General features: G+C 50.8%; 1 protein-coding gene across 4 annotated transcripts in view; it reads left to right on the top strand.

The window, feature by feature from the left end:
- Positions 1-26,171, top strand: part of PTK7 (protein tyrosine kinase 7 (inactive)) — a gene marked incomplete at both ends in the record, with an annotated part of 61,652 nt that overhangs the window by 23,093 nt on the left and 12,388 nt on the right. The window contains 11 exons of one of the 4 annotated variants that reach the window (XM_084228229.1): positions 17,285-17,572; positions 18,027-18,129; positions 18,536-18,726; positions 18,820-18,970; positions 19,997-20,145; positions 20,402-20,668; positions 23,752-23,885; positions 24,074-24,209; positions 24,374-24,493; positions 25,764-25,913; positions 26,017-26,127. In XM_084228229.1, the coding sequence (XP_084084355.1) occupies positions 17,285-17,572; positions 18,027-18,129; positions 18,536-18,726; positions 18,820-18,970; positions 19,997-20,145; positions 20,402-20,668; positions 23,752-23,885; positions 24,074-24,209; positions 24,374-24,493; positions 25,764-25,913; positions 26,017-26,127 (1,800 nt within the window). Of the gene's footprint in view, positions 1-17,284; positions 17,573-18,026; positions 18,130-18,535; positions 18,727-18,819; positions 18,971-19,996; positions 20,146-20,401; positions 20,669-23,751; positions 23,886-24,073; positions 24,210-24,373; positions 24,494-25,763; positions 25,914-26,016; positions 26,168-26,171 lie in introns of all 4 variants that reach the window. The other 3 variants (XM_084228227.1, XM_084228228.1, XM_084228230.1) reach the window with 3 other exon arrangements.

Below are 26,171 nucleotides of genomic sequence, written 5' to 3'. Positions count from 1 at the left end.
ATTTGTTTGTTTGTTTTGTTTATACATGCACTGGGTACAGTCAGAAGCGCGGGAGGGTGAGAGAATTCACCAGAGCCAGAGCGGGGAGCAGAGCAGGCAGAAGGACCGAAGCACACTGCTGAGGGGAGCAGCGGGCGGCAGGAGAGGTCTGCGCGCCATGTGGGATCCTCCTCCAGTGGCCGGGGAGCAGCCGGGGATCGAACCGGCGCCGCAGAGGCTGCGGGCAGCTTCGCAACCCAGCGCTCAACCGCTGCACCACCGGGGAGGCCCTGCTTTATCCTGTTAAGGACAAACTTTATCTCAAATGAATTGTAAATGAAAACAAAGTAGTATTTTACGACTTTCAAATTGGAAAGATTAGTAAGTATCAGAGTTAATAAAGAAGCATGAATTGGCCCAACATTTTCAAAGAGCAATTTGTCATTTATCAAAAACTTAAATTATATTCACTTTGTTCCAAGGGGAACTGTGTTTCTAGGAAGTTATCTAAGGAAACAGTCATTAATAATATTGCTTGGTGTCTGTACAGAGAGATTCAGTTGGAACTTTGTTTGTTATAGCAAAACCTTAAAACTATCTGAATTATTAGGGTGTTGGGCAAATAGATTATGGGTCACTGATACTGTGAAACAAAGCGGTTGAAATGAGCAAGCTGGAGCCATGTGAGCAGACATGGAAAGATAATCTGTGTTTAACTGTCCAGCAAAAACAAGTTGCAGAACAACAGGTGTTGTGGGTTGAATTGTGTCCCCCAAAAGAGTATAGTCAGGGCCTCCCCGGTGGCGCAGCGGTTGAGTGCTGGGTTGCGGGGCTGCCCGCGGCCTGTGCAGCGCCGGTTCGATCCCCGGCTGATCCCTGGCCACAGGAGGAGGGTCCCGCATGGCGCGCAGACCTCTCCTGCCGCCCGCTGCTCCCCTCGGCAGTGTACTTCGGTCCTTCTGCCTGTTCTGCTCCCTGCTCTGGCTCTGCTGAATTCTCTCACCCTCCCGCGCTTCTGACTGTACCCAGTGCTTGTATAAATAAATAAATAAATCTTTAAAAAAAAAAAAAAAAAAAAAGAGTATAGTCACCTTCTAAGCCCTGGTGTCTGAATGTGACCTTATTTACAGATGTAATCAAGCGAAAATGTAAGTGGGGTCGGCTCTAATCCTCTGAGATGAGGTATCCTAAGGAGAAGAGGGGAGGCCCAGAAAGAGAGGGTTGCCATTTGATGAGGACGGCAGAGATTGGAGAGACGTGTCTACAAACAAGGAGCACCAGAGATTGCCGGAAAGTCCAGAGGCTCGGGGGGAGGTGGGGAATAGACTCCCTGGAGCCTCCAGAAGGAACCAGCCTTGCCAATACCTTGATTTTGCCCTTCTGGCCCTCAGAACTGTGAGACAATAAACGTTTGTTTTAAGCCACCCAGTTATGGTGTTTTGTTTAGGCAGTCTTTGGAAACAAATAGAACAGGGAAGCATTATTCCATTACCATGCCTTCTGTCGGTGTGCCTGCCGCTCGGACCTTGACAGAGAACTTCCAAAGCCCGTTTTCTACCCTAATGACCACCTCCTCCGAAACAGGACTCGCTGTGGTGGTGACTTGCTTGGTCAAGGGACAGCCTAACAGGGTAAATTTAAATTTGTTTTTCACTTCCTTTGTCCCGCCTTCCAAACCAGTATTCTAATAGCCTTTTGCTGTGTTCCCTTCCTCATCCCTTAAACTCCTTAAATTGACATCCCGTTACTTGGCGTTCTTCTGTTTTGTCTTTGTCCTTCTGTTTTGTTCTATTTGTCAAGCCCCTTTCTTCTAAAATCTTGCTTTGAAGACTCTTCTTCCAGGATTTGTCCCTGCCAGCTTGGGCTCTCATTGGGAGGTCACAGCTTGCCTTTTATTTGTATCTGTCACTCTGGGTGATGACTCTCCAGAATCTAGTAATTATGATAAACTTGCCTCTGGAGCCAGACATCCTGAGATTTGAATCCTGCGTTTGTCACTCACTGGCTGTGTGATGTTGAACAAGTTGCTTTACCTCTCTGTGCCTCAGTTTCCTCATCTGCATGATGGGGGTCATAGCACCTACCTCACGGGTGGTTGTAAGCATTAACAATCTGTTAGGGTTAAAGCTCTTGAAACAGTGTCTGGCATATAGTAAGCGGTCAGTAAGTGTTAGCTATTATTGTAATTATATGTTTACTTGCCTGACTCCCCCACTAAACTGAGATACTTAAAAGGCAGTAATTGTGTGTTTTTCTGTCTCCATCCCCAGTGTCTTGAAGAGTACTTGGCACGAGGTAGGCTTTGAATAAATGTTTGTTGAATTAATAATGATAATTAATGTAATTGCTTACCAGCATCCCCTGTTGGACTTTGCCCCCTCCTCGTTCCCCATCATTCAGTCTCTGCCTTGTGAAGCCAAATGGACCAGCTGGTGTTCCTGGCACCTCCCAGCAGGCAAGCCACCTGCCATGGAGAGGACCACCAGTGTGAGACCAGCCTCTGCCCACAGGAAGCTTAGAATCTAGTGGGGGAGACAGTTTTTTTTTTTTTAAAGATTGATTTATTTATGCATACAAGAATTGGGGTGTAGGCCAGAGGTGTGGGGGGCAAGAGGATTCACCAGAGAAAGTGGGGTGCAGAACAGGCAGACTGACTGAAATACACTGCTGAGGGGAGCAGCGGGCAAGACAGGAGAGGTCTGCTGTGCCATGTGGGTTGCTCCCTGGCCGGCCTGGGATCGAACTTGTGCTGTTGTGGCTGGCAATAGCTTGACAGCGCTGCCTTTAACCCCAGCGCCACCAGAGAGGCCTGGGAAGACAGTTTTGTAAGCACATGGAACATTCCACAATGTTAAGGTGTTTTTTGAGGAGATATAATCAGATTACCCCCCACCCCCAACCCTTTGCCGGGAAACTCGATGATATTTGCTGCTTTTGTTAGAACAGCATTAAGTTTTAACAAGCATTTGTGGGCACAATAGCAGACAGAATGTGTATTCAGTTATTTCTGTGGTGGCACACTGTTACCTAACTCCTTACTCGTTTTCCAGATTTTTTCTAGAAAGCTTCATAAGCTTTTTAATAATGAATCTTAGATCCTGAGGCTTCATCAGGTTCATATTTGACTTTTTTTTTCCCCCCATGTAGGTTCCCTTCAGTAAACACATAACAACATCCGGTTGTCTCTCTGGAATTAACAGCCGTCAGTAATCATTGCTAGGTTTCATTCGGGTTTATATTAGCTGGTGACATCTATAAAGACAAACCTTTCCTTGTTAATGATTTGGTTACCCTGAGGTATAGCTGTGCAATGAATGTATTAGTTTTCTAGCATACTTCAAAGGTGACCAATGGAAGGTTGGGGGACCTTTTTTTAAACAGTCATGAACCCATAGATTTTATATGTATCTGGTGTGTTTAAGTCAAGATGGTTCTTATCCTCCTGGGTGCTTAAATAGTCCTGTCTTTGGCTCACTGGGGCCTTTTCATGTCTGCCCAGAACCTGAGACATGATCCTGCTGGTTGTTGCTCGTCTCCTCATATATAAGATGTACCAGGCTCGTCTTGTACATTTCCTGCCCCAGAAGTGAGTCAGCCACTTCTCCAAGGAGGAAGGACATGAATTTTTTAGGCTATTGGTACAGTATTACCAAACCACTTTCCGGAAGCCAATTATTATAATTTACACTCCCATCAGCAAAATATGAGGCCCATTTTCTCTATATCCTCACCAGTGTTGTATTATTTTTAAAGCCTTGCCTGTTCATTGGATGAGCTGTTTAACTTGTTCTCATTTGCATTTCTTAGATGACTAGTGTATTGGAATGTTTTCTTCTATTTATGAATCGTATTTGTTTGGAGAACTCTTCATGTTATTTTGACTGTGTCACAACTAGAACTTTAGTAATTATTATGTAGAATGTTAGTAGTAGTTCTATTAGGTTCTAGTAGGTTGCCGTTCATGATGTAGAACACTGGAAGTTAGAATTCCATTTATCAAGGCTAGCAGCCCCTCTTCTGTTATTTGCTGGAAATAATTTTCCTAATTTGCCGTTTTCTGTTGAGAGTTGTTTACAACTCCTATTTTAATGCTGTCAGGGAATTTTCTTTCTAAAGCAGAGAGTTCTCCAGTCCTCTGTGGAGACCTCATAGGATCAGAAAGCTGAAGTCTAACCATCTCTAGGTGGTAGCTGGTGCATGTACGCTTGGTTTACTCTCCTCACCTAACAACTGCAGTTGTCATCCTTGAGGCCAGAGACCTGCTTCCTACCAAGATGGTCTGGAACTGCTTCCACCCAGACAGACTCTTGTTCATACTGAAGGTGCCTCTGACTTGAAGAGCTTTCGGATGGGAGTGAATGGAATTGTGAACAATTGCTAATCAGGGCATTGCCCAGGCTCCCTGGGCAGCAGGTGACAGACTGAGGCTCCAGCAATCAGCAGCTACGCCAGGGGCTTCACCAACCCAGGGAGGTGACCCTTGATCCGTGTGGCCCCATGTATGTGTGTCCAGGGGCTGGGGGCTCAGTGTTTCTGTAGGGCAGTGGTGGGACAGAGATTCAGACCTAGTGTCTGTGCAGAACTCCTCCACCCAGATGGCAGGGACTGAATGAGTGGTGAATGGTGTGGGCACTTTGTAGCTGCCTGAAAGGAATGCCAGCAAAGGCCTGGGAGAGAGATGGGTGTGATAGGATGTAGCTCCTAAACAAGGAGAAATAATGGCTAAGAGCCCAAACTCCCATCATATCTAACTTAATGCCTACCAGGCACTGTTCCCAGCGCACTACATTGCTTGAGATGAGCATGTCAGAACCTAAAAGGTAGACCGTGTTATTAGCACCATTTTATGGATACAAAAAAGGGATAATAGGATCACAGTTCACACAAAGCATAGTTGAGCTGTTCATAGTACAAGCACACCATTTGAAGACAGGAAAGAATAGACAGTTCACCCAAGACCAGATTCTTAAAAAGTGGGAGAGTGGAATCTGAGTGCCGGCAGTCTCAATGCAGACTGGAGCTCTCACTCTCCCTCATCCTGCCTGTCCGCCATCTATTCATGTAGCTCTTCCAGCTTCCCAGAGAGCATTTTATCTTGTAAAGGACCTGCAAGGGTGCAGAGCAGCTGATTTTACCAATTAAACTAAGACCTGGAGAACAGTGATGTGCTCAGAGCCAGGTCCAGGATGCATTTGCTAACTAACTCATATAGCATCTAGGTCAGAGCCTTTGAACTTTCTAGGAACATCATCGCCCTCAGATAGGCACACAGTGCCAACCTGGTCCCTTGGAGAGTGCCCAAACTGCCAGGGTCTCCTGAACATGTGGGTCTTATTCAGGGCTTTGCTGGGCACAGCTCTGACCTCTGGACTCTTGGGGTCCACGTGGGGGATCCTGCTCTTGAAGTCTCCGGGTCTGAGCCCAGACATGGTCCTTTCTGAAAGTTGAATGCTTTGCCCTTTGAGGAGCAGCTAACTGAGTTCCAAAAGTAGCAGGACTGCTGGGTCAGGGTTCTGGAAAATTGGGTGGAAATTGCCCTGCCGTCTTCTTGCTCCTGGCTTAATGGCTCAGGCCATTTTTAGATGTCAGGAAGTATAACAATAGGGTGCATTTGTCTTGGTGAATAATGGATGAACCTGAGGAAGGTACTGTACTTTTCCCGGTGAATTATTTACCAGGAGCCTCTAATTTGAGGGTTTTCCATTATAAATGGTCTGAATCTGGTATGTGTAGAGCCCAATCCCTCTCCTCTCGCCTTCCCACCCCCCGGGTATCCTTGTAGCCTCTCATGTCTAATGCCTGGTGTTAGCATCCCTGGAGCCTGATGCTAAGGACTGTCTGAGTTTGGAGTCCCGGGGGTTGCTGGGGGAGGGTAGCAGGAGGCGCTGGGGAGAACCTCCCTTCCAGAGACACAGGGAAGACCTACCAGGGGTTTCTTGGCCAGAGGAGGCTGTGGGAGATGAGGGGCTGGGCCATGGCAGCCCTGTGTGTGCACACCCGCATGCACACACAGGTTTTGTCCCTGTCTCTGGTCTCTCTCTGACTGTTAGTCTCTCTCTCACTCATTTTGTCTCTGTCTCTATCTCTCTGCTTGTTGATCTCTCACCCTCTCCCTCTGTCAGGGTCTGCATCTCTCCTTCAGCTTGTCTGTCGCTCTGTCTCTTTCACTCTCTGTTTCTGTCTCTCTGTCAGTCTCTCCCCTGTCTCTGTCAGTCATTCATTCAGTCTCTGCCTGTCTCCTTTTTTGTCTCTGTTTCTTTCCATCTCCCCCCAACCGCTTTGTCATCTCATGTCCTCTGTCTCTGTCATTGTTGCCTGCCCGCCCCTTCTCTCCCTCTGCGTGACTTCAGAGCCTGTAACAGGCACCCCCCCTGGAATGGAGGGACATCCAGTTCCAGACTTAAGTGAAGCCAGACCTCGGTGCCTTCCAGACCCTGACTTAAAGATCCACAGAGTCAGCATGAAATAAACTTTAGGTCTTTGTCATTTTTTTGGCTATTTGACTCAGTCTTTGCGTCAACCAGTCTGAGGGGCTTATTTCTTCAGCTGTTTGTGTGTCCTTTATGTTTTGTGTTTGCCCCCAAAGTAGCTTATCCGGAGACTTTAAGCATCTGGTGATGAGTTGCAAGTTTTTTGGTGCTTTTAAAAATAACTTAGAAGGAGTTGTATCTGTCCATTATTCATCAGTCTGTATGTTTTCATCTTGTTATTGATTTGGAGATTGGAATACATACTTTGCTGTCTTTAGCCAGAATGCTTTTTCCAAACAGCTGATTTTTGGGAAACACTGTGACTCTTTTAGGCTGTTTTCCTTTAAAGAAAAAAAAATCATTGGTAATGCAGTTACGAGATTAAATAAAATAACAAAATTAGTTTTGCCTTATTAGAAAGTTTGTATTTTAGGCAGTAAAATGAGGACTCTGGGAAGTCTTTAGAAAAAGTCTGGTAGTCGGACTCTAATGTGGCAGCTGACCCCCCCAACCCCTACCCTGTCCTCTCCCTGCTGCTGTGCTCACCTAGTGACATTACGCCAGTCTCCATATATCTGAGAGATAGTTGAGTTGAGAACATGGCTGCAGATACTCCCTACAACTAGCCTTCTCCCCCTCCCATGTCTGCCCGGGCACACGTGGCTGAGAGGAGAGTGGGTGATGGCAGGCGTGGATTTCCAGCACAGAGCCAGGAAGGAGCCCAGCGTCCAGAGGGCACCCGTGACTCTACAATCCAGTGGCTATTCCAAGTTTCCTCCTGTGCTCCGGAGTTTTTTCTTTGTGTCCCAGGTTGTGGCCTTAAGTCTAGAGCATCCCTTCCTTGGGACTCCGCCTGGAGAGAAGGGTTGGTTTCTAGAAGCAGCTGTTGGACAGACAGGTGGAGAAGGAAAGGAGGGCTGGGAGAGGCGCCCTCTCGCTCCTGGACTCTGCCTCAGATCCGGGTGCTCAGGGGACAGCCCTTAGGCTGCCATGGGGTGCATTCGCCCCCTGCACACGTGTTAAGCATCCCTGAATGTCACCAGCTGTGTGGCAAATGCAGCCCCCAAGCCGCCTTGAGCGGCTTGTGCTTTCCACATCACACATAGCAAAGTGATTTCCTCATATTCCCCACTCTTGTCTGCTCCGGGAAGTGATTTGCAGAGCACTTCTAAATATAAAAGCACGAGGCTGACTCTTTCTCTTAGCCCTTTAAAACCAGCTGAGGTCTAGCTTCTTAGTGACTTTTTGGGTTTGGGGCAGGAAAGGTAATAGGAGAAGCTGGTGTGTGTGTGTGTGTGCGTGTGTGCGTGCATGTGTGCATGTGCGCATGTGCACACACGTTTCTCTGGGTTCAGTGACACCTAGGCCAGGGCAGGGTGCTGGGGGAAGGGGCACAAAGAAGAATGTAAAATTTTCAAATTGTGGACAGCTATTTTCAGCTGCTTTCTTGTTTAAAAAAATTCATGTGCTTCTCTCCCCCAACATTCATCTTTTGGCAACATTGGCAGGATATAGGAGATGACCACAGGGAAGGACTCCAAAACAAAGGGCTAAGTGGAATAAGCAAAAAGCTGAGTGTGAGATGCCTTGTGCAAGATCACTTATGTATGTTAAAAATACCTGCATGCGAGATAACAGTCCTGTTTTTCCAGAGCATATGCAAGCAAAGGGGCTTACATTAGCTAGAATGTACATAGAATGGTCACGGGGTTAGATGTGGATAAAAGGGAGTAAGTGAAAGAAATGAGAAGCAGCCAGTGTGGCACTTTTTTTTAAGATTTTTTTTAAAGATTTATTTATTTATGCATATAAGAACTGGGGTACAGGCCAGAGGTGTGGGAAGTGAGAGGATTCACCAGAGACAGAGTGGGGAGCAGAACAGGCGCATCTACCAAAATACACTGCTGAGGGGAGTAGCGGGCCTGACAGGGGAGGTCTGCTGCGCCATGTGGGTCACCATCCTGGCTGGGGATCGAACTTGTGCTGCACTGGCTGTGGATAGCTTGAGTGCTGTGTCTTAACTTCTTGTGCCACCAGGTAGGCCCCCAGTGTGGCACTTTGGGGACGATACAGACATGGGAGCCACACAAGTCCAGGGACACTGCCTTTTATGGGGGATAGCACTGATTTCAGTTTCCTCCTCTGTGAAATGAGACTGATTCAATGTGGAAGGTTCTTTGAATTAGCAGTGATGTGCCCATGGGGGGCTGGAAGTGGACAGAGGAGCAAAAGCAGCACTGTCTAGTGGAACTTTCTTTAGGCATGGAACTGTTCCATGTCTGCTCTGGTCGGTATGCTGCAGATAGCCACATGTTACTCCTGAGCACCTGGAATATGGCTAGTGTGACCAAAGGAATGAATTTTTATTTTATTTTGATTCAGTAAATAGTCCCATGTGGCAAGTGGCTACCATATTGGGCAGAGCAAATCTAGGAGAGATTTTTATCTCTAAGAGCTAGCTAGGAAGGGTTTTCCTCATTGAATGGAGTTGAGGCCACTCCATTCTCTTCCCACTCCAAGGATTCAGCAGTGTTGGGATGTACACAGGGTATAAAGGGCAGGAAATTTGGAGTGATCTGCTGTGGCCATTATGGTTAGGTCTGGGGTCTATGCCTTATAAGCCTCCAGGGGTGAAGCAGAGGTGATTAAAAAGATCTCAAAAAAAAAAAAAAAAAAAGAGTCTCTTGGGGTTTCTGAGCCTGTCTTAAAAATTTTTTTTTAAGAGATTTATTTATTTATTTATACAAGCACTGGATAGAGTCAGAAGCACGGGAGGGTGAGAGAATTCACCAGAGCCAGAGCGGGGAGCAGAGCAGACAGAAGGACCGAAGTACACTGTTGAGGGGAGCAGCGGGCGGCAGGAGAGGTCTGCGCGCCATGTGGGACCCTCCTCCGGTGGCCGGGGAGCAGCCAGGGATCGAACCGGTGCTGCAGAGGCTGCGGGCAGCTTCGCAACCCAGTGCTCAACCGCTGCACCACCAAGGAGGCCCTGTCTTAAAATTAATAAAGTATGATTGGGTAAAATCGGATAGTAAACAGTTTTTAGTTTGCCCTTGGTCTCCCAGGGAGGACCATGATGCACTTACCCAGGCACTGTTCTCCACCGTGATCTCCCAGAGCCTTTTATCTTTGCACCTGGAATCTGAGACCTGGTTTGGACCAGGGCATGGGTCCCCCTAATGAGTGGTGTGGAGCCCACACATGTCCCTTTCCACTTCTCTGGATGACACGTGCCTGGACTTTTCGTTCCCTCTGGGGTCCCTACGTGCACTGGCTGAGCACCATGGAGGTCTTCCTAGGGTTGAGCTCCTGCCTCATTTCTCTGTCTGTCCAGCAGCCCTATCACCTTCCTTATGACGTAGATGTGTGATTTCTGCAGGCCCCTCCCTGTGTCTTCAGGAGAATGCTAATTGCTGTCTCTGTCCTTGAGAGGGCTGGAATGAATCTATCCTTGGCATAGAGGATAGATTGCCCTGGCAATTCTGCTCTACACCCCCACTAACATTCACCAGGTCTTTGGGCTCCCCTTAGTCCAAGGGCATTTTAATCTGGAGAACACAGTTCTCTAGAATTTGCTGGATTTTTCACTTCCTTGAAAAATATGCAGACGTGTGTGTGTGTTTCACTTAAATGTCATTGAGTGTCTGAGGGTCTGAGAGAGAAGCCCTAAACCCAATTTCGAAGGCTGTCATTTTCCAAGTGAGGAAACAGAGGCCCAGAGAGGAAAGTTAGGTTGGCCAAGATAGGGTAAAGGCACACAAGATTTCAGGTCAGACAGACTCTTGTGACTTTATTCTCCCATAAAGGCTGCGGGGTCTTTATTGTGTGGCCTAGGCTCCTTGAGGGGTCAGCAGTGTCAGGCAGGACACAGAATGCCCGCTCATAGCCTAGCTTGGAGTCACAGCACAAGGGGGTGGTGGGAAGGCAGGCTTATCAGTGCGTCACAGGCAGTGAGTGCTCAGCACCAGTGTGTGGCCAAGCGAAGGGGAGATCTCTCAGGGAGGCAGGACACAAGCTGAGTGGCAGGAATAGAAGTAGCTTTGTCAGAAGAGATGCTGGTCTCTGTTTGCCGCCCCCAGCTGCTTCCAACCTGCACACCTGCCATTGCTAGAGTCGCTTGTAATCCCTCCAAGCCTGGCCCTTCATTTGCCAGGCTTGAGGGAATGGCTGCGCAGCCGGCAGCGCAGCATGGAGGCTGGGGAGTGAGCCCTTTGTTTCTGTAACTGCCTCTGAGGCTGCAGTGAATCCAGAGTTAAGGCTTGGTGACTTTCCAGTCATCCTCTCATTTGTCTAATTTTACAGATAATAAAACTGCCGAGGGGTGGGGTATTGGCTGGCTGAGGCCATTCTGCTTGTTAGAGGTTGTGTGGAGAGTGGAACCCTGGTTCCCCTGTCCCGTGTTCCTTCTGCCTCATGCTGTGCTTCACTCTCACTGTTCTTTAATTCATCACAAGCATTTAAGGGTCCCTAAGGCTGAGAGGTGTGTCTTGCCTACAGCCCTCCCTGCTCTAGCAGAAGACAGGCTGTTTCCAGGGGCACATGATTTTGCCAGGGGGGCTAGGGGCACATCTTTTTTTTTTTAAAGATTTATTTTTATTTATTTATGCATACAAGAACTGGGGTCTAGGCCAGAGGTGCGGGGGGAGGGGTGGCGTGAGAGAATCCACCAGAGACGGAGTGGGGAGCAGAACCTGTGGATCCACTGAAATACACTGCTGAGGGGAGCAGGTGGCACAACAGGAGTGGGTCACCTCCCTGGCTGGGGATTGAACTTGTGCTGCATTGGCTGGCAATAGCTTGACAGCACTGAGACTTTAACCCCTGGGGCACCAGGGAGGCCCCTGTGGCCACATCTTAAGCCACATCTCTGCTGGCATATTTGTCCCTCCTGTCTTGGATACACTTGACACTGGGCAAAAGGACCCACTCCTGCCTTGGAGATTGAACTCTAGGGCCTCCCAGCAGTGGGCAGGTTAGGTCTGAGCTGTGGTTTTCATCTGAGGTAGAAGAACTGGCCTGCTAAATTGTTTCTGCCCTAATCCCCTGTGATTTTGCTCTGTTCCTCTAATCCGGATGTGGGAGCCTCTCCAGATATTTACAGTTAAATCCCAAGGCAGGAAAACTCAATGGACTCCCTGGCTCTCCTCCCTCCCACACTGTTCAGAGAAGGGCTGAGGTGGATCCTGGAGGGCCGGGGGTGGGGGGGTGGGGTTGGTCAGGAGCTTGGAGAGCTGGAGCTCACCTCCCTGGCGGTGCAGGGGTTAAAGTCTCAGCACTATCAAGCTATTGCCAGCCACTGCAGCATGAGTTTGATCCCCAGCCAGGGAGCTACCCACATGGTGCAGCAGACCCCTCCTGTCTTGCCTGCCGCTCCCCTCAGCAGTGTACTTCTGTCAATCTGCCTATTCTGCTCCCCACTCTGTCTCTGGTAAATCCTCTCAACCTGCACAACTCTGGCCTATACCCCAGTTCTTATATGCATCAATAAATAAAAATAAATCTTTGAAAAAAAAAAGCACTTTCACCTCAGCTTTTCTGTATCCACTGTGGTTGGTTTTCAGTGACCTTCTAAACCTGGATGTTCTGGGCTTAGTAAACCTTCTGGGTTGCTGGTTGCTGGCACTAAAGCCAAGTACAGTATACTGGTGGTAAACTGACTGTAGCTAAGAGGGACGTTCCAGGCCCCCAGATTCCCAAATAGCACTGCAGCATTTTGTGTTTCTGCCAACCTGGGTGAACCGGGAGGGGTGGGGGGAATGCTGACTTAACTTGCTGATGGTCTAAATAACTTACTCCTGCCACAACTGAGAGTTGTTCCTTTAAAAATTACTATTGTCTGTGGTCTGTGAGCCTGTGGCATGGCTCAAGAACATGCAGAAGTGTGCCAGTTAAAACCTTGAAGGCCACGGGCTCGGTGAGTGGTAAATTGACCCTTTTGAGGTGAAGAGTGGGGAGGGACTGTTCTGTGCCAGGGAGGAGCCCTGGTTCCCCTGGGTCTTCTCGGTTGCCACCTGAGAGTTTCCAGATGGATGGGACTTGTGAGGAAGTCTGTCTTCTTGTGGGTGAGGGAGCCTGGGGCTGCTCTCTGGCCTGGAGTATTGATGCTGTTGGGGTGAGGGCTGCCCTCCTGGACTGTGCCCTGATGCTGTCGCTCCAGACAGGGCGCAGGAGGTTGGCAGGCATTTCCCTCGGGTGTCTCTGTGTGCCTTGCAGGACCTCCCTTGGCCTGGACTCTCAGGTCATCTGGGAGTCAGGCTGTCTCCCCCAGGGCTCTGGAGCCAGACTGAGCCTTAGGTGTGGCCCTGGTGTGGAGGAGTAAGCCTCCCTTGTGTGGCTGGCTGACCTCAGGTGTGGGAGAGGTCACAGTCACTCACGTGATCACACTTTGCTGCGCTTATGCCCAAGCCAGAACCAGCCCAGGCCATCTTGGTATCTCAGCCTGAGGCATCTGTCCAAAGGATAGAATTTTCTTTAGTGACAGAGAGAGAAGTCAGATAGAATCAGTGGGTCAGGTTTGGCAGGTTCTGGGGCCTGTGAGGGTGCTGGGGGGTGCTTTTCCAGACTGGGAGGACTAGCCGCTGAGAGATGCCGGAGTAGCCCAGATGGGGACTTGGACTGAAGTAGCCGAAATTACTTCAGAGCAGAAAAACTTCCTGCTGCTCTCTGCTCTCCATAAAGTCATGTTTACACATATGTGTGTGCACACACCACACGTATATACACATGGTAGCCTGGGCCTGGAGCCCAGAGAGCAGCAAGGAGGGTGGGCATCGGACCAGACGCTAGTTGGGTGGTGGGGGGCAGGGAGCCGGGGTTGGGCTGCTGCCCACACAGCCTTTGTCAGGGGACTGGGGCAGGGCACAGGCAGAGTGAGTGTCTGCATATAGATGGCTGTTGGGGAGCCAAGGAAATGGCTTGGAAAATGTCCTTATTGGGTATTTGCAGCTCCAGTTTGGCTGGGGTCGGTGCCTGGTATGGGCAGATGGCTCTGCCTGCCTGTCTTTATGAAGGGGCTTCTTGAGCTCCCGGCGCCCAGCCGGGCTGCCCCAGACTGGAGAGCAGCACCATCCATGTGCTTTGTGCTGCGAGGAAGTCTGTCTTCTTGTGGGTGAGGGAGCCTGGGGCTGCTCTCTGGCCTGGAGTATTGATGCGATTGGGGTGAGGGCTGCCCTCCTGGCCTGTGCCCTGATGCTGTCTCTCCAGACAGGGCACAGAAGGTTGGCAGGCATTTCCCTCGGGTGTCTGGATGTGCTTCACAGGACCTCCCTTGGCCTGGGCTGCGACTTTGTGTTTGTGAAACCACTTAGCCTCACACAGCCTGTGTGGTAAGGATGGCGCTACCTTACAGCAAGAGAAAGGGGACAGAGGCCAGGCTAGGGTGGCATTGCTGGAAAGGGCAGGGTCAGGGCTGCTGGGCCTCAGTGTAGCTGCTACAATGGGCCAGCTGTTCCACGAGGGCCTATGCGAGAAAGGCATGATTCCTGGCGTGGCTAAATTGTGAAAGGGGACAGTTGGGAAGCCCAGGACCAGTGTGTCCCCAACCCTCAGTACTGGGAGGAGTACTGCCTCAAGTCAGAAGCAGAAAAGAGGCAGGAGTGTACTGGTGGCTGTACCACCTCAAGGCAGGTACTGCCTCAATCTCCAAAAACTTTGCCCTCCATTTCTTATTGTTGGTATCAACCAAAGCTTCTGGACTCTTCTTCACTTCCCAGACCTGCCTAGGGTCTGGCATTTCTGCTCCTGTGTCTGCCTCTGAATCTCCTGCCCATTTCACCCCAAACACTACGACAGACTAACCCCTCCTTCAAACCATACAGATGGCCAGTCTGGCACCCCTCAGACTGTCTTCTCAGCAGATGTGGGTGCCACAGTACCAGGCAAGCCTCTTGAGTGAGGAACCTCAAGGCCGAGGTGGGAGCTCCCAGCTGGGTTTGGGGGCTGGGTGAACGCTGGGTGGCTGCTCTCCCCACCTTCTGTAACATGTAAAGTCTGTTCCAACCAAGCACTAACCAGGACCTGCTGTGAGCTGACGTCAAGACAGAGGACCCCGTGGCGCTGGCTTTGATGTGTCCCAGGGCTGCCGTGAGGGCGCACGGGTTCTGAGTGGCAGTCTGGGAATGCACCATCTCTTACCACAGCTCCGGAGCAGCCCTGGCCCCTGGAAAGGATGCTGGAGGCTGAGCTGGGGTCCCTCTGAGTCATGCCATCTTTTCTCCCAGCTCAGCTTTCTGTGGCAAGCAGTCTGTGGTTCCTGCAACCCCACAGGCCCTTTTTCTTCCATTCTACCCCCTACCTGATTATTTCCCTTCAGCTGCTCTACTGTGGTGACTCCTCTGTGAGGGTCTGGAGAGGTCCTGGGCCCGCAAGGAGGGAGGTTTCTCATGCTCTTAAAATGCTGTCCTTGGGCAGGAAGTCGGGTGATAGTATTATTAAGGGTAGCTGCTGTTTGCTGAGTTAGCACACTCCAGGGCGCTTCCGACAAGTAACGGAGTTCATCCTTCATGACTGCCTGGTAAGAGGCAGAGGGAGCTGAGGTGTGGACAGTCTGCATTCCTTGCCCAAGGTCAGAGCCACTGAGTGTGATGGTCAGAATTTCAGCCTGACCTGTCTGACTCTTAAACTGATGCTCCGATGTGTGGGCGAGACTCCTGGCTCCCCCTGTGTCTGGAGAAGCTGAGCGGGGGTGGGAGGTGAGGGGGGCCAGTTTGCCTGCACTCTGACTTCAGGTGATCCTTCTTTGACCTCTGGCAAGCATCCCGGAGTTCGGGACTAAGGGTCCCAAGCCTTTGGTGAGTCACACTGGCAAGGACCCTTTGGAGCTCAACCCGTCCATCCGTGTCAGGAAAAGGTGATTGGGAAATGTTCCAGACGCCTCCACGTTCCCCAGCTCTTGCCCCACATTTCCTTTGAGGTTACTTCAGTTCAGCCAGTGCTCGCTGAGCGCCTTTGTGTGCCTGGCATTGTCTGCAAGAGGCGTGTCTCTCTACCTGGCCACAGAGAGTAAGAAGCATTGTAGGATCAGATGCTTCCAGGCTTGGTTTTGAGTTCCTGGGCGGGGCTGGGAAGAGCATGGGGCTGGGAGCTGTCTTCTTTGGCCTGGACCTGGCTCAAATTTGCTGTTTGTTCTTGAGCAAATTCTCTCACCTCCAGGACCTCAGTTTACCCATATGTACCACATAGTTGTGCTAAGTCCAGCAGGGGCAGGGCCATCCTCCTGTGTGGGAATAGAAAGTGAGATGAGGATGTTTGGATTGTCAGGGTGTCTGGGGGTGCTGAGCAATGCCCAGAGGGCAGATCTGTTAATGTGCACAGTGGGCGGGTGAGCCCAGCCTGGTGGAGAATTGGTCTACCTATAGAGCCGACACTGCCCCAGGGACAAGTAATATGCTGCCCTGGGCTGCTTCCAGCTCCCAGACTTGTCTTGCAGACTGACCCTGTCGATGTGTTGGGAGATGAAGCAATGTGAGGGGCAACCCCTCATCACAACCCCATCTTGGGGGATCCTTGACTAGTGTTGATACTGATTTTATGAGATTGGTTCTTGTGCCCTGAAGACTTCTCTAGGGACTTGGAAGCGCATTCTTTGGGGCCAAGATTAGCCTCTGGTTTGGGAGGGGCTGGAAAGGCCCCCACCCCCACCCCTCCCAGCCTCTTCCTTTTGGTCCTGGCTAGGCCCACTTTAGCCAGAGGCAGAACCTGCTGCTTCATGTAGCAGCCCTGGATGACCCGTTTCTTCTTCCTGGAGGGGAAGTGTGTTTTCTTCTGTGCCATCATCCACCCTTGGCAGGTGACTGGTGTTTCAGGTCCAGCGGCCTTGGGCCTCTATGTGGTGCCCACATGGGCCAGGAACAAAGCCCAGTGTGTTACTCCTGCTGCTATAACCATGCCACCTGCCTAGCCCTGCCCTCTGCCTCCCAACCCATCTGCTGCTCAACACAGGCTTCTCACCCTCCCCTTTGTTCCCTCTGGCTACAGTTCTGCCTTCAGTTGCAGTGGCCCCTGCTCTGCGGGTGGTGCCAGTTGGAGCTCACCTACACCAGTGTAGGAGTGGGGAACAGGTTCAGGTGCAAACCTGGGAATTTGCCCCACCTCAACTTAAAACAGAAAAGCCAGCTTTGGCCACCTGTGGGATCTTAGGTACAGAGTAGGATGTCTGGGTGGCCCTGGCATGTTTTTGGCAGTAGCCCCATTTCTGGAGACCATCCACTTTTCCTGTGATGGAGTGAGTTCTCTCAAAGAAGTCCCTGGGGGATCTCTGGGCTGTAGATTCTGTGGGTGGTATTAGAGCCCTCCTCCCTGACCTGTTGGCCATGTCTGATGCCAAACCCTCAGTGGATGTGTGAGTTTGAGTAATCTTTCCAGGGTGCTCTTTGGATTGTGGCTAAGCTTGGCTCAATGTCCTGGATCCTAAAGATGGTGGGGAGGGTTGCCTGCCAATGTCCCCCGCTCCTAGGCCCTCATCGGTACCTCCTGTGATCTTGTCTCCCAAGCTTAAGACCACTAGGGAGCCTCCCTGTGCTCCTTACCACTTTTTGGGCCTCCCTCCCTCTTCTGTGCTCTAGAGGCACCACCTGCCCATACCATTAACTTGGCAGGAGCTTCACCGTGTCCTGTGTAATCGTCCCGTGTCTCCCATGCAGACTGGTCTCCTGGACGGTACTGATCTTTGCATTGTGCAGAGCGCCCTGCACACTTTAAAAGTTCCTCTGTGGATACTAGGCAGTGTGGTCTTCTGGTCATTCTTACTGCACTTATTGGACACCTCCTGTTCACAGGGTGCTGGGGCACCTGTTAGGACAGTGACTGACCCCAACTCTCCATGTGCCCATCTGCAGGTGCCGAGGCAGCCATTGTCTTCATCAAGGAGCCGTCTTCCCAAGATGCACTGCAGGGGCGCCGGGCACTACTCCGCTGTGAGGTTGAGGCCCCTGTCCCTGTACATGTCTACTGGCTGCTGGACGGGGCCCCTGTCCAGGACACGGAGCGGCGTTTTGCCCAGGGCAGCAGCCTGAGCTTCACAGCTGTGGACCGGCTGCAGGACTCTGGAGCCTTCCAGTGCGTGGCTCGGGATAATGCCACTGGAGAGGAGGCCCGCAGTGCCAACGCCTCCTTCAACATCAAATGTGAGTACCGGAGCCTGTGCCCAGCCTCCTGCTGCTACTCCCTCAACTATGGAGTCCTCCAGCACCCTTCCTTTCCCCCCTGCCATACCCTTTTCCCGTTGAGCAGGACAGGCAGAATGCAGTTATGTTCAGCTTTCTGCTTGTGTGACTAAGAGGAGGTGAAAAGTGTTCTTTTTTCCAAAGGCTTATTCTTTCCCTCCCAGTCTTGAGCCCATTTGTCTGCTGAATGCTTTTGAAAATGGCAACATGGCCAAGTGTCAGGCCTGATCTACCAGGGACTGGGTGGGCCTCTGGTTCCCTTGTCCGGACCCTCCGCTCTACAGGCCTCCCACACACAGCCTCTTAGCTTTGGAGCCTCCACGTTCTGTCATTTCCTGTGCATTCTCCTTCCCTTCGGCCCTTCCACCCTTGCCCTGTGCTGCCTTTAACTCTGCAACCATGGTACCTGCTACAGGGATTGAAACGGGTCCTGTGGTCCTGAAGCATCCAGCCTTGGAAGCAGATATCCAGCCACAGACCCAGGTCATGCTACGTTGTCACATTGATGGGCACCCTCGGTAAGGAGTCGACTTTGAGGGTGGGGGATGGAGAAGGGTATTTGAGACAGGTAGATATGTCTCCCCAAAGCCTGGACTCTCTTCAGAGGCACCTCCTTTCCCACATATGCTTCAGAGGCACAACCCTTTCCCATATATGCTCCACGCCAGCTCTTAGTGACCCCAGAAGAGGTGACATTGTAATACAGAGTGATCTTGGATTCTGGGAGCTTCGAGATTTAGTATGTCAACCTGTTTCGCCCCTGATTTGTTATGTGCCCTTGTGCAAGTCAGTTTCCCTCCCCAGGGCTCAGTTTCCCCCTGTAAACTGAGTAAGGATTGGCTCATGTCCTCTGATTTTGTATTGTCTCCACTGGCCACTTGAGTCTCTCCAGCCCCCCTACTTCTGACCTCATTGGCCCCACAGGCCCACCTACCAGTGGTACCGAGATGGGAACCCTATAGCCGATGGTCAGAGTAACCACACGGTCAGCAGCAAGGAGCGGAACCTGACCCTACGGCCAGCTGGCCCTGAGCATAGTGGTCTCTACTCCTGCTGTGCCCACAATGCCTTTGGCCAGGCCTGCAGCAGCCAGAACTTCACCTTGAGCATTGCTGGTGAGCTTGGGTATAGATGGAGGGGGTGAGGTGAGGGTGGGAAGGGCCTCCCTACCCAGCCTGCTCATGAGTCTCTTCTTACCTCTGCCCCAGATGAGAGTTTTGCCAGAGTGGTATTGGCACCCCAGGATGTGGTAGTGGCAAAGAATGAGGAGGCCATGTTCCATTGTCAGTTCTCAGCCCAGCCACCCCCGAGTCTGCAGTGGGTCTTTGAGGATGAGACTCCTATCACTAATCGCAGTCGGTAAGGCTTTGGCAGGGGGCCCGCAAGTGTGATGATACAGGTTGTGTGCTGTACACGAGTCCTCTAAAAGAGAATACAGTTTCATCACAGACATCAGATGTATACATGTATTACTTCACATTTACAGCAGATGGCAGTGAAATGTCCTGCTATTATAAAATGAATCCAACAAAAAGAAGAGCCTCCAGGAATGGCTCCTTTTTCCAGTTTGCACAAAGGCATGGTGTGAGCTAGCAATAACTCTCTCCCCTCCTCCCCACATGGTTCTGGGGGAGGGGGAGCCGCATAGAGACTCAAGGATGGAAGGACACAGGATCTGGGTGATAGTAGTCTGTATTGTAAGGTCCTAGATGGCAAGGATGCCTTAAACACACACACACACACACACACACACACACACACACTCTCTCTCTCTCTCTCTCTCTCTCACACACACACACACACACACACACACACACACACACACACATACTTTTTGGAGGGAGCAACCCTTCCAGAAAGTGCTAGGAGGCTAGGCAGTACCAACCCCGCTATAGGGACTTATGTCCTTCCCCAGGTCCCGTGAGCACCTTGGGGTCTTTGTGGATATGGCTCCTTAGATTGGGGGCTTCAACCCTGACCCCAGCTGTCTTCCACCCTGGGGACAGACTCAGTAGTTCATCTGATGTAGCCTCTGGACTTTCGACTATTAGGAGCAGCCTTTTCTAAACTCTGTGGGAAGGTGGCTCCTCTGTCTCAACAGCATGCTATTGATTGCTCCATCTCTCACTTGCACTCTTGCTCACCTTGCCGCCCCAAAGACTGAGTCTCTTGTAGCTGGAGTACACCCACATACAAGTGTGAGAATCTGCACACATGCATATCTACACACACACACACACATACACCCATTGTGGTTTGTGGGCTTCCTTTGCTCTGCTCTGTCCCTGGCTGATTCTGTCATCTCTGACCCCTGCTGGACTGGGTTTCATCACATGCCTTGCCAGAAGGAGACGCCTTCCAAATAGCACTCTCTCCCCTCTGCAGTCCCCCACACCTCCGCAGAGCCACAGTGTTTGCCAATGGGTCCCTGCTGCTGACCCAGGTCCGGCCGCGCAACGCAGGGGTCTACCGCTGCATAGGCCAGGGGCAGAGGGGCCCTCCTGTCGTCCTGGAAGCCACGCTTCACCTGGCAGGTGGGATTCTGGGCCTGGGTTGCTGAGATGGGGACTGTTTTCAATGTTGGGATGAAGAGATTTAGACTCTTGACTCCACTAAGAAAGCAGTTTGCAGGGCAGAGGGAAGAAGAGGCTGCGGGGGAGGAAGAGGTGATGCAGAAAGTTGTAGGCAAGGGTGTATGTTAGAAAGGGTCAGAGCTTGCTGTGGGAGAATGTCAGGTACCTTGAGACCCATAGTAATTGGGCTGTTTCCCTCCCGCTCACCTCTCTGCAGAAATTGAAGACATGTCACCGTTTGAACCACGGGTGTTTACAGCTGGCAGCGAGGAGCGTGTGGCCTGCCCACCCCCCCAGGGTCTGCCAGAGCCCAGTGTGTGGTGGGAGCATGCAGGAGTCCAGCTGCCTGCCCATGGCAGAGTCTACCAGAAGGGCCACGAGCTGGTATTTGCCAACACAGCCGAGAGTGATGCTGGCGTCTACACCTGCCACGCAGCCAACCTGGCTGGTCAGCGGCAACAGGATGTCAACATCACCGTGGCCAGTGAGCACCTGGAGGTCGAGGCTGGTGGAGGGAAACCAGGTCCCAGAGAGTCTTGGCCTCTGGTGTGATGGACAGAGGCTTCCTTGGTGCTCACCTGTGGCCCTTTCAGCTCTGGGCCCTGCAAGTTTGGGAGTTAGCCCTCTGCTGGGAGGGAATGTTGGAGAGAGCCAGCCACAGAGGTTGGGGTGACAACCTTCACATTTGATGGTCCTTTGGCCACAGACTGGAAGTTCTCGAGACCCAGATCCTAAAGCACAGGGTGGCCATGAGTGGCAAGTCACCCACCTTGCTAGGGCTCAGTTTCCTCATCTATAAAATGGGGCCAATAACTACACAAGATGGAAATCCATTGAATAAGATTTAAGATCTTAAGAAATAAAGATTTTTCCCTTTTGGGAAGGTGTTGGTCAGCAAAGTTATAGGTGGTGGTTCTTCTATTTGTTATACTTTTTAAATTTCTTTTTTTAAGTCATAAAGTTTATTTTTAGTCATTGAGTTAAAAGTTTCTTTTGTTTTTTTGAATTTTTGCATAGATGAATTGGTGGGTAGGCTAGAGATGCGGGTGGGGGTGGTGGTGAGGGGATTCAGAAGAGATGGAGTGGGGAGCGGAATAGGTGGATACACTGAAATACGCTGCTGAGGGGAGCAGTGGGTGAGATGAGAGGTCTGCTGCACTGTGTGGGTAGCTCCCTGGCCGGGCGTGGAACTCGTGTTGCAGTGACTGGCAATAGCTTGATTGTATACTGAGACTTAACCCCTGTGCCTCCAGGAAGACCCCCTTTCTAAATTTCTATAATGAACATATTACTTGTGAAATAGGAGGGGGGCGGAATACAATAAGTATAACTGAGAGAACATATGATAAAGATCTATATACTTATGATTTATTCACGTTATTTACTTTTTTCCTCACACCATGCCTGTTTTAAACCCCTGTGATAGCTTAACAGGATACACAGGCAAACTCTTAAACATAGACACACACATTTTGCAAATCTGATTCTTCACTGACCTTTACATCTTTCCAAGTAAGGAAATTTTGGAAATTTGGAAAGATTTTGGCTATGGGCAGGGCTTGGAAATTTGAAGTTGTAATGATATTATTGCTATTAAGATATGAAACCGCAGAGACAGGCCCTCTGGTGCTCAGGTGCCTGGTGGGCTGGGTATGGACAGGTACCCTGTGCTTGTTGTGCCCCAAGATGGCAGACCCTACGGCAGGCAACCTTTCTCCAGTTGGACTCTACTGGGGGTACCTTTAGGAATCTGGCATCTCATTCTAGCTCTCCTCACCTGCACACTCTGGTGGTGGGACCCAGCAGAGTGTTTTACGAATGCTCCTGGTGATGCCAGTGGGTGGAGAATGTGGCTGTGGGCAGGCACCAGCAGGGCTGTGGCCTGTGCCTCATGCTGTCCTCTGAGCCATCAGCTATTGAGGTCCGAGTTGAGGTCAGAGTGTGTACTGCACACAGGGCCGGACAGGGCAGAGGGACAGGGCACAGAGTTGAGAGGAGTGCGAACTCTGCTACTGAATTCTTTCAGCAGATTTACCCAGGGCCTTTTTTGTGCTGGGCACCATTCCCCTTACTGGGAGTGCAGCGGTAAGCAAAGGAGACTGATACTGCTCCTCTGGTGGAGCTTACAGTCTAATGGGAGACCAAGCAAATGAGAAAGACAGCCACATGAACAGAGACATCATTTTAGGTGGCAGGAGAGCCTTAAAGAAAAACAGTTAGGTGGTAGAGAAGACAGGGTGAGGGCATGGGGTTGTTTAGCAAGACTTCAGTAGGGACCGCTGTAGTGGTGCAAGGGGTTAAGATGCAGAACTATGAAGCTATCTGCAGCCACTGCAGCACAAGTTTGATCCCTGGCCAGGGAGGGGACCCACATGGCACAGCAGACCTCTCCTGCCTCGCCCGCTGCTCCCCTCAGCAGTGTATTTCGGTGCAGCTGCCTATTCTGTCTCTGGTGAATCCTCTCACCGTCCGCATCTCTGGCCTGCACCCCAGCTCTTGTATGCATAAAGAAAGAAATCTTTAAAAAAAAATCTTTTTTAAAAAAAAAAAAAGACTTCTGTTAAAGGTGAGATTTGAACCAATGCTTAAGTGAATGAAGGAGCCATTGTGGGAATAGTCCCTGAAACAGAAGTGGTGGTGGAGGGACAGTGTCGCTTGTGTGGCTTGAGGTGCAAAAGTGTTGGTGAGTGGGATGAGGTCTTTGCTGGTTTTGAGAAGGAGGGTGAGGTTTTCATGAGCTCTCCTGGCTTTCCAAGGAGACTGGAGTATTAGAGGTCAGTGTCTAAATAGGGTGACCAGCTTGGAGATGACTATAGCTTAGGGGACTATAGTGGTGGAAGTGAGAGGTGCTTAAATTTAGGACCTGTTTTGGACCTACAGTAAGTGGGGTCTGTGTGGAAAGAATGTGCTGGACAGGGCTGTAGAGAGATAAGACTAGGATTTTGGCACTTGGTTGGTGGTGCTGCTGTTCACCGTGATGGGGAAAACTGTGATGAACAGGTTTGGGGGGCAGTCAGGAGTTCACTTTCACACACAGGAAGCTTGAGATGCCTGTTAGACTCCCTGCTGGAGATGCCAGAAACTCCAACATGGGGTTGGGAGTGGGTGGGCAGGAGTTGGGATATGGGTGTGGGAATCACCTATTCGTGTGGTATGGAAGGCTGTGGACTGGGTGAGATCACTCAGGGAATGAACGTGGCAAAAATGGAACAGATCTGAGGACTGAGCCTGGGGACATAAGGGTGTAATAAAAAGAGGAAGGGTTTTAGAGTTGTAAAGACCAAAGTTTTCATTTCTACCTCTGTCATATATTAGCAGATAACCTTACCTTTGAATCTCTCTTTTCTTCATTGTAAAATGCTATTATAGATATACACATCTGGGCTGGTGGGGGAGCAGTTGTGGCCCTGACTGAAATAATGTCCAAAGGTGCTGGCACATTGTTCTTCACTAAGGCCTAATGCAGCAGTTACCACCTGAGAGGGGGTTGGGCTTCAGATTTCAGGGCCTACTAAGGTATTAAGAGTTTGTTGAGACTGGATCGCTGTTTCTTCTCTGCCTTGCTAGCTGTGCCTACATGGCTGAAGAAGCCCCAGGACAGCCATCTGGAAGAGGGCAAGCCAGGTTATTTGCATTGCCTGACACAGGCCATACCAAAACCCACGGTCATCTGGTACAGAAATCAGATGCTCATCTCAGAGGTGAGAATGAGGATCACTGGTGTGTGTGTGTGTGTGTGTGTGTGTGTGTGTGTGTGTGAAGTGATGGACTGCCCCCCCACTGCTTTCTTCTGTGTTCACTTCCATTGTCTCCTTCCTGGCTGCCCCCAGGGAGGTGTTGGTGTGGGCTCGGGATGAGACCTCTCGTGGTCCCATCTTGTGTGCTGCAGGACTCACGGTTTGAGGTCTCCAAGAATGGAACCTTGCGCATCAACAGCGTGGAGGTGTACGATGGAACATGGTACCGCTGTGTGAGCAGCACCCCAGCTGGCAGCATCGAGGCTCAAGCCCGAGTCCAAGTGCTGGGTGAGCGGGCACGTGTGGCATGGGGAGAGCGCCTTGCCTGGTGGGCAGGAGAGTGAAAGGGGAGGAGGAACTCAGGGTTCAGGATCTTCAGGCCTGGTCCCGGCCTATCTAGTTGCCTCAATTCCTCCTCTGTCCACCCACCCACCCTCATTCTACTGAAACAGAAAAGCTCAAGTTCACACCACCACCCCGGCCGCAGCAGTGCATGGAGTTTGACAAGGAGGCCACGGTGGCCTGCTCAGCCACAGGCCGAGAGAAACCCACTATTAAGTGGGTACGGGCAGGTGGGTACCGAGCGGGCATGGGATAAGGGGCAGTCAGATGTGTGCATGTCCGAGGACCGACTGAGCGCCCAGCACTGTGCCAGAAATTGTGGGGTAGACATGAAATATACGGCCAATGTATAGTCCGATTAGGAAGGAAAAAGCCAGATACAAAAGTCTGATTACAGCATTGGACAGCATAGAAAGTGACCAAGATGATGAGTGATCAGAAAGGACCAGACAGTGCTGTTAATTCCTCCTCCCTCCTCTCTTTTTCCCTTTCCAACATAAAAATAACATGGACTCCTTTAGAAAATTTTGGAGGAAAAAAATGCACAGTCCCACCATCCATCATCTTTGGGTGCACCTCCTCTTTTTCTGTGGGCATCTTCCTGTTTTTGCATAGCAGCTTTACTGTACAGACAATTTTCACTCGTTTAACTTATCTGAGTAAGTCGTACTTACTATAGAAGCAGAAGGGGCAGATAACTGTCTGACTATATCCTTTTAAACGTAGCATTACAAGCTTTCCCCCACATTTTATACATAAACCTTGGTTTTGATGATTTCAATAATACTGCAATGATTAGATACACTGCTTTTACTCAGATATTCCCTAAATGTTAGATTTGGGTAGTCAGCCGTCCTCCCTGCCTCCCTCCCGTTCTCCATCTCCCTCTCTGTTTCTCTCTTTTTATTGCTGCAATAAACATCTTTAAGCCAGAGTTTTTTCTGGATTTGGGTTTATTTCCTTTGGGAAAGATTCCCAGAAATGGAATCATTATGTAGAAAAGGGCATGCACATTTTTACAACCCTTGATGTGGTTTGCCAAATTGTTTTTTAACGGGCTGGACCAGTTTTTACATTTCCATTAACAGAGAGGGTTAGAGGTTGTAGGTTCTAAGGAGGAAGCCTGCTCTCTCTGCTCAGGTGGTCTGAGGGAGCTTTCTGTGGGAGGTGGGGCTCAAGATGCATCTGAAGCCTGGGATACTTTGGGTTCTGGGAGTGAGAAGTGACGGGCAGGAAGCATGAAAACAAGGCCAAGTCTCAGCCCTATCAGGAGTCCACTTTGGCAGAAGTGGAACATTATATAGGGTAGTAGAAGGAGGTGAGGCTGGACAATTGGAAAAGGAGGAAATCATGGGGACTGAAAGCCTGGCTCAGGAGCTTGGACTTTGCGGGTAGCCAGGAGTGGTGGCCCGCTTTGACGGAGAGGTGAGTGACTGCGGGCATTGCCAGCCACCATGTAACTCTGGCCCACCTCTTAACTTCCCTTTGTTGCTCCTACAGATGGGAGCAGCCTCCCAGAGTGGGTGACAGACAATGCCGGGACCCTGCACTTCGCCAGGGTGACCCGCGATGATGCCGGCAATTACACTTGCATCGCCTCCAACGCGTTGCAGGGCCAGATCCGGGCCCACGTTCAGCTCACCGTGGCAGGTACACCTGGGCCGGGGCTGGCAGGCCCTGCGGGACAGAGCCCCGCACCCTGCTGCCTCCTTGCTCACTGCTTCCCGCCCCTGGCCGGGCTCTTCCCACCCAGTGTTCATCACCTTCAAGGTGAAGCCGGAGCGCACCACCGTGTACCAGGGTCACACAGCCCTGCTGCGTTGTGAAGCCCAGGGGGACCCCAAGCCGCTCATTCAGTGGAAGGGCAAAGACCGCATCTTGGACCCCACTAAGCTGGGACCCAGGTAG

This window comes from Talpa europaea (genome assembly GCF_964194135.1).
Source record: "Talpa europaea genome assembly, chromosome: 2".
NCBI lineage: Eukaryota > Metazoa > Chordata > Mammalia > Eulipotyphla > Talpidae > Talpa > Talpa europaea.
This window is presented reverse-complemented; position numbering and strand designations above follow the sequence as displayed.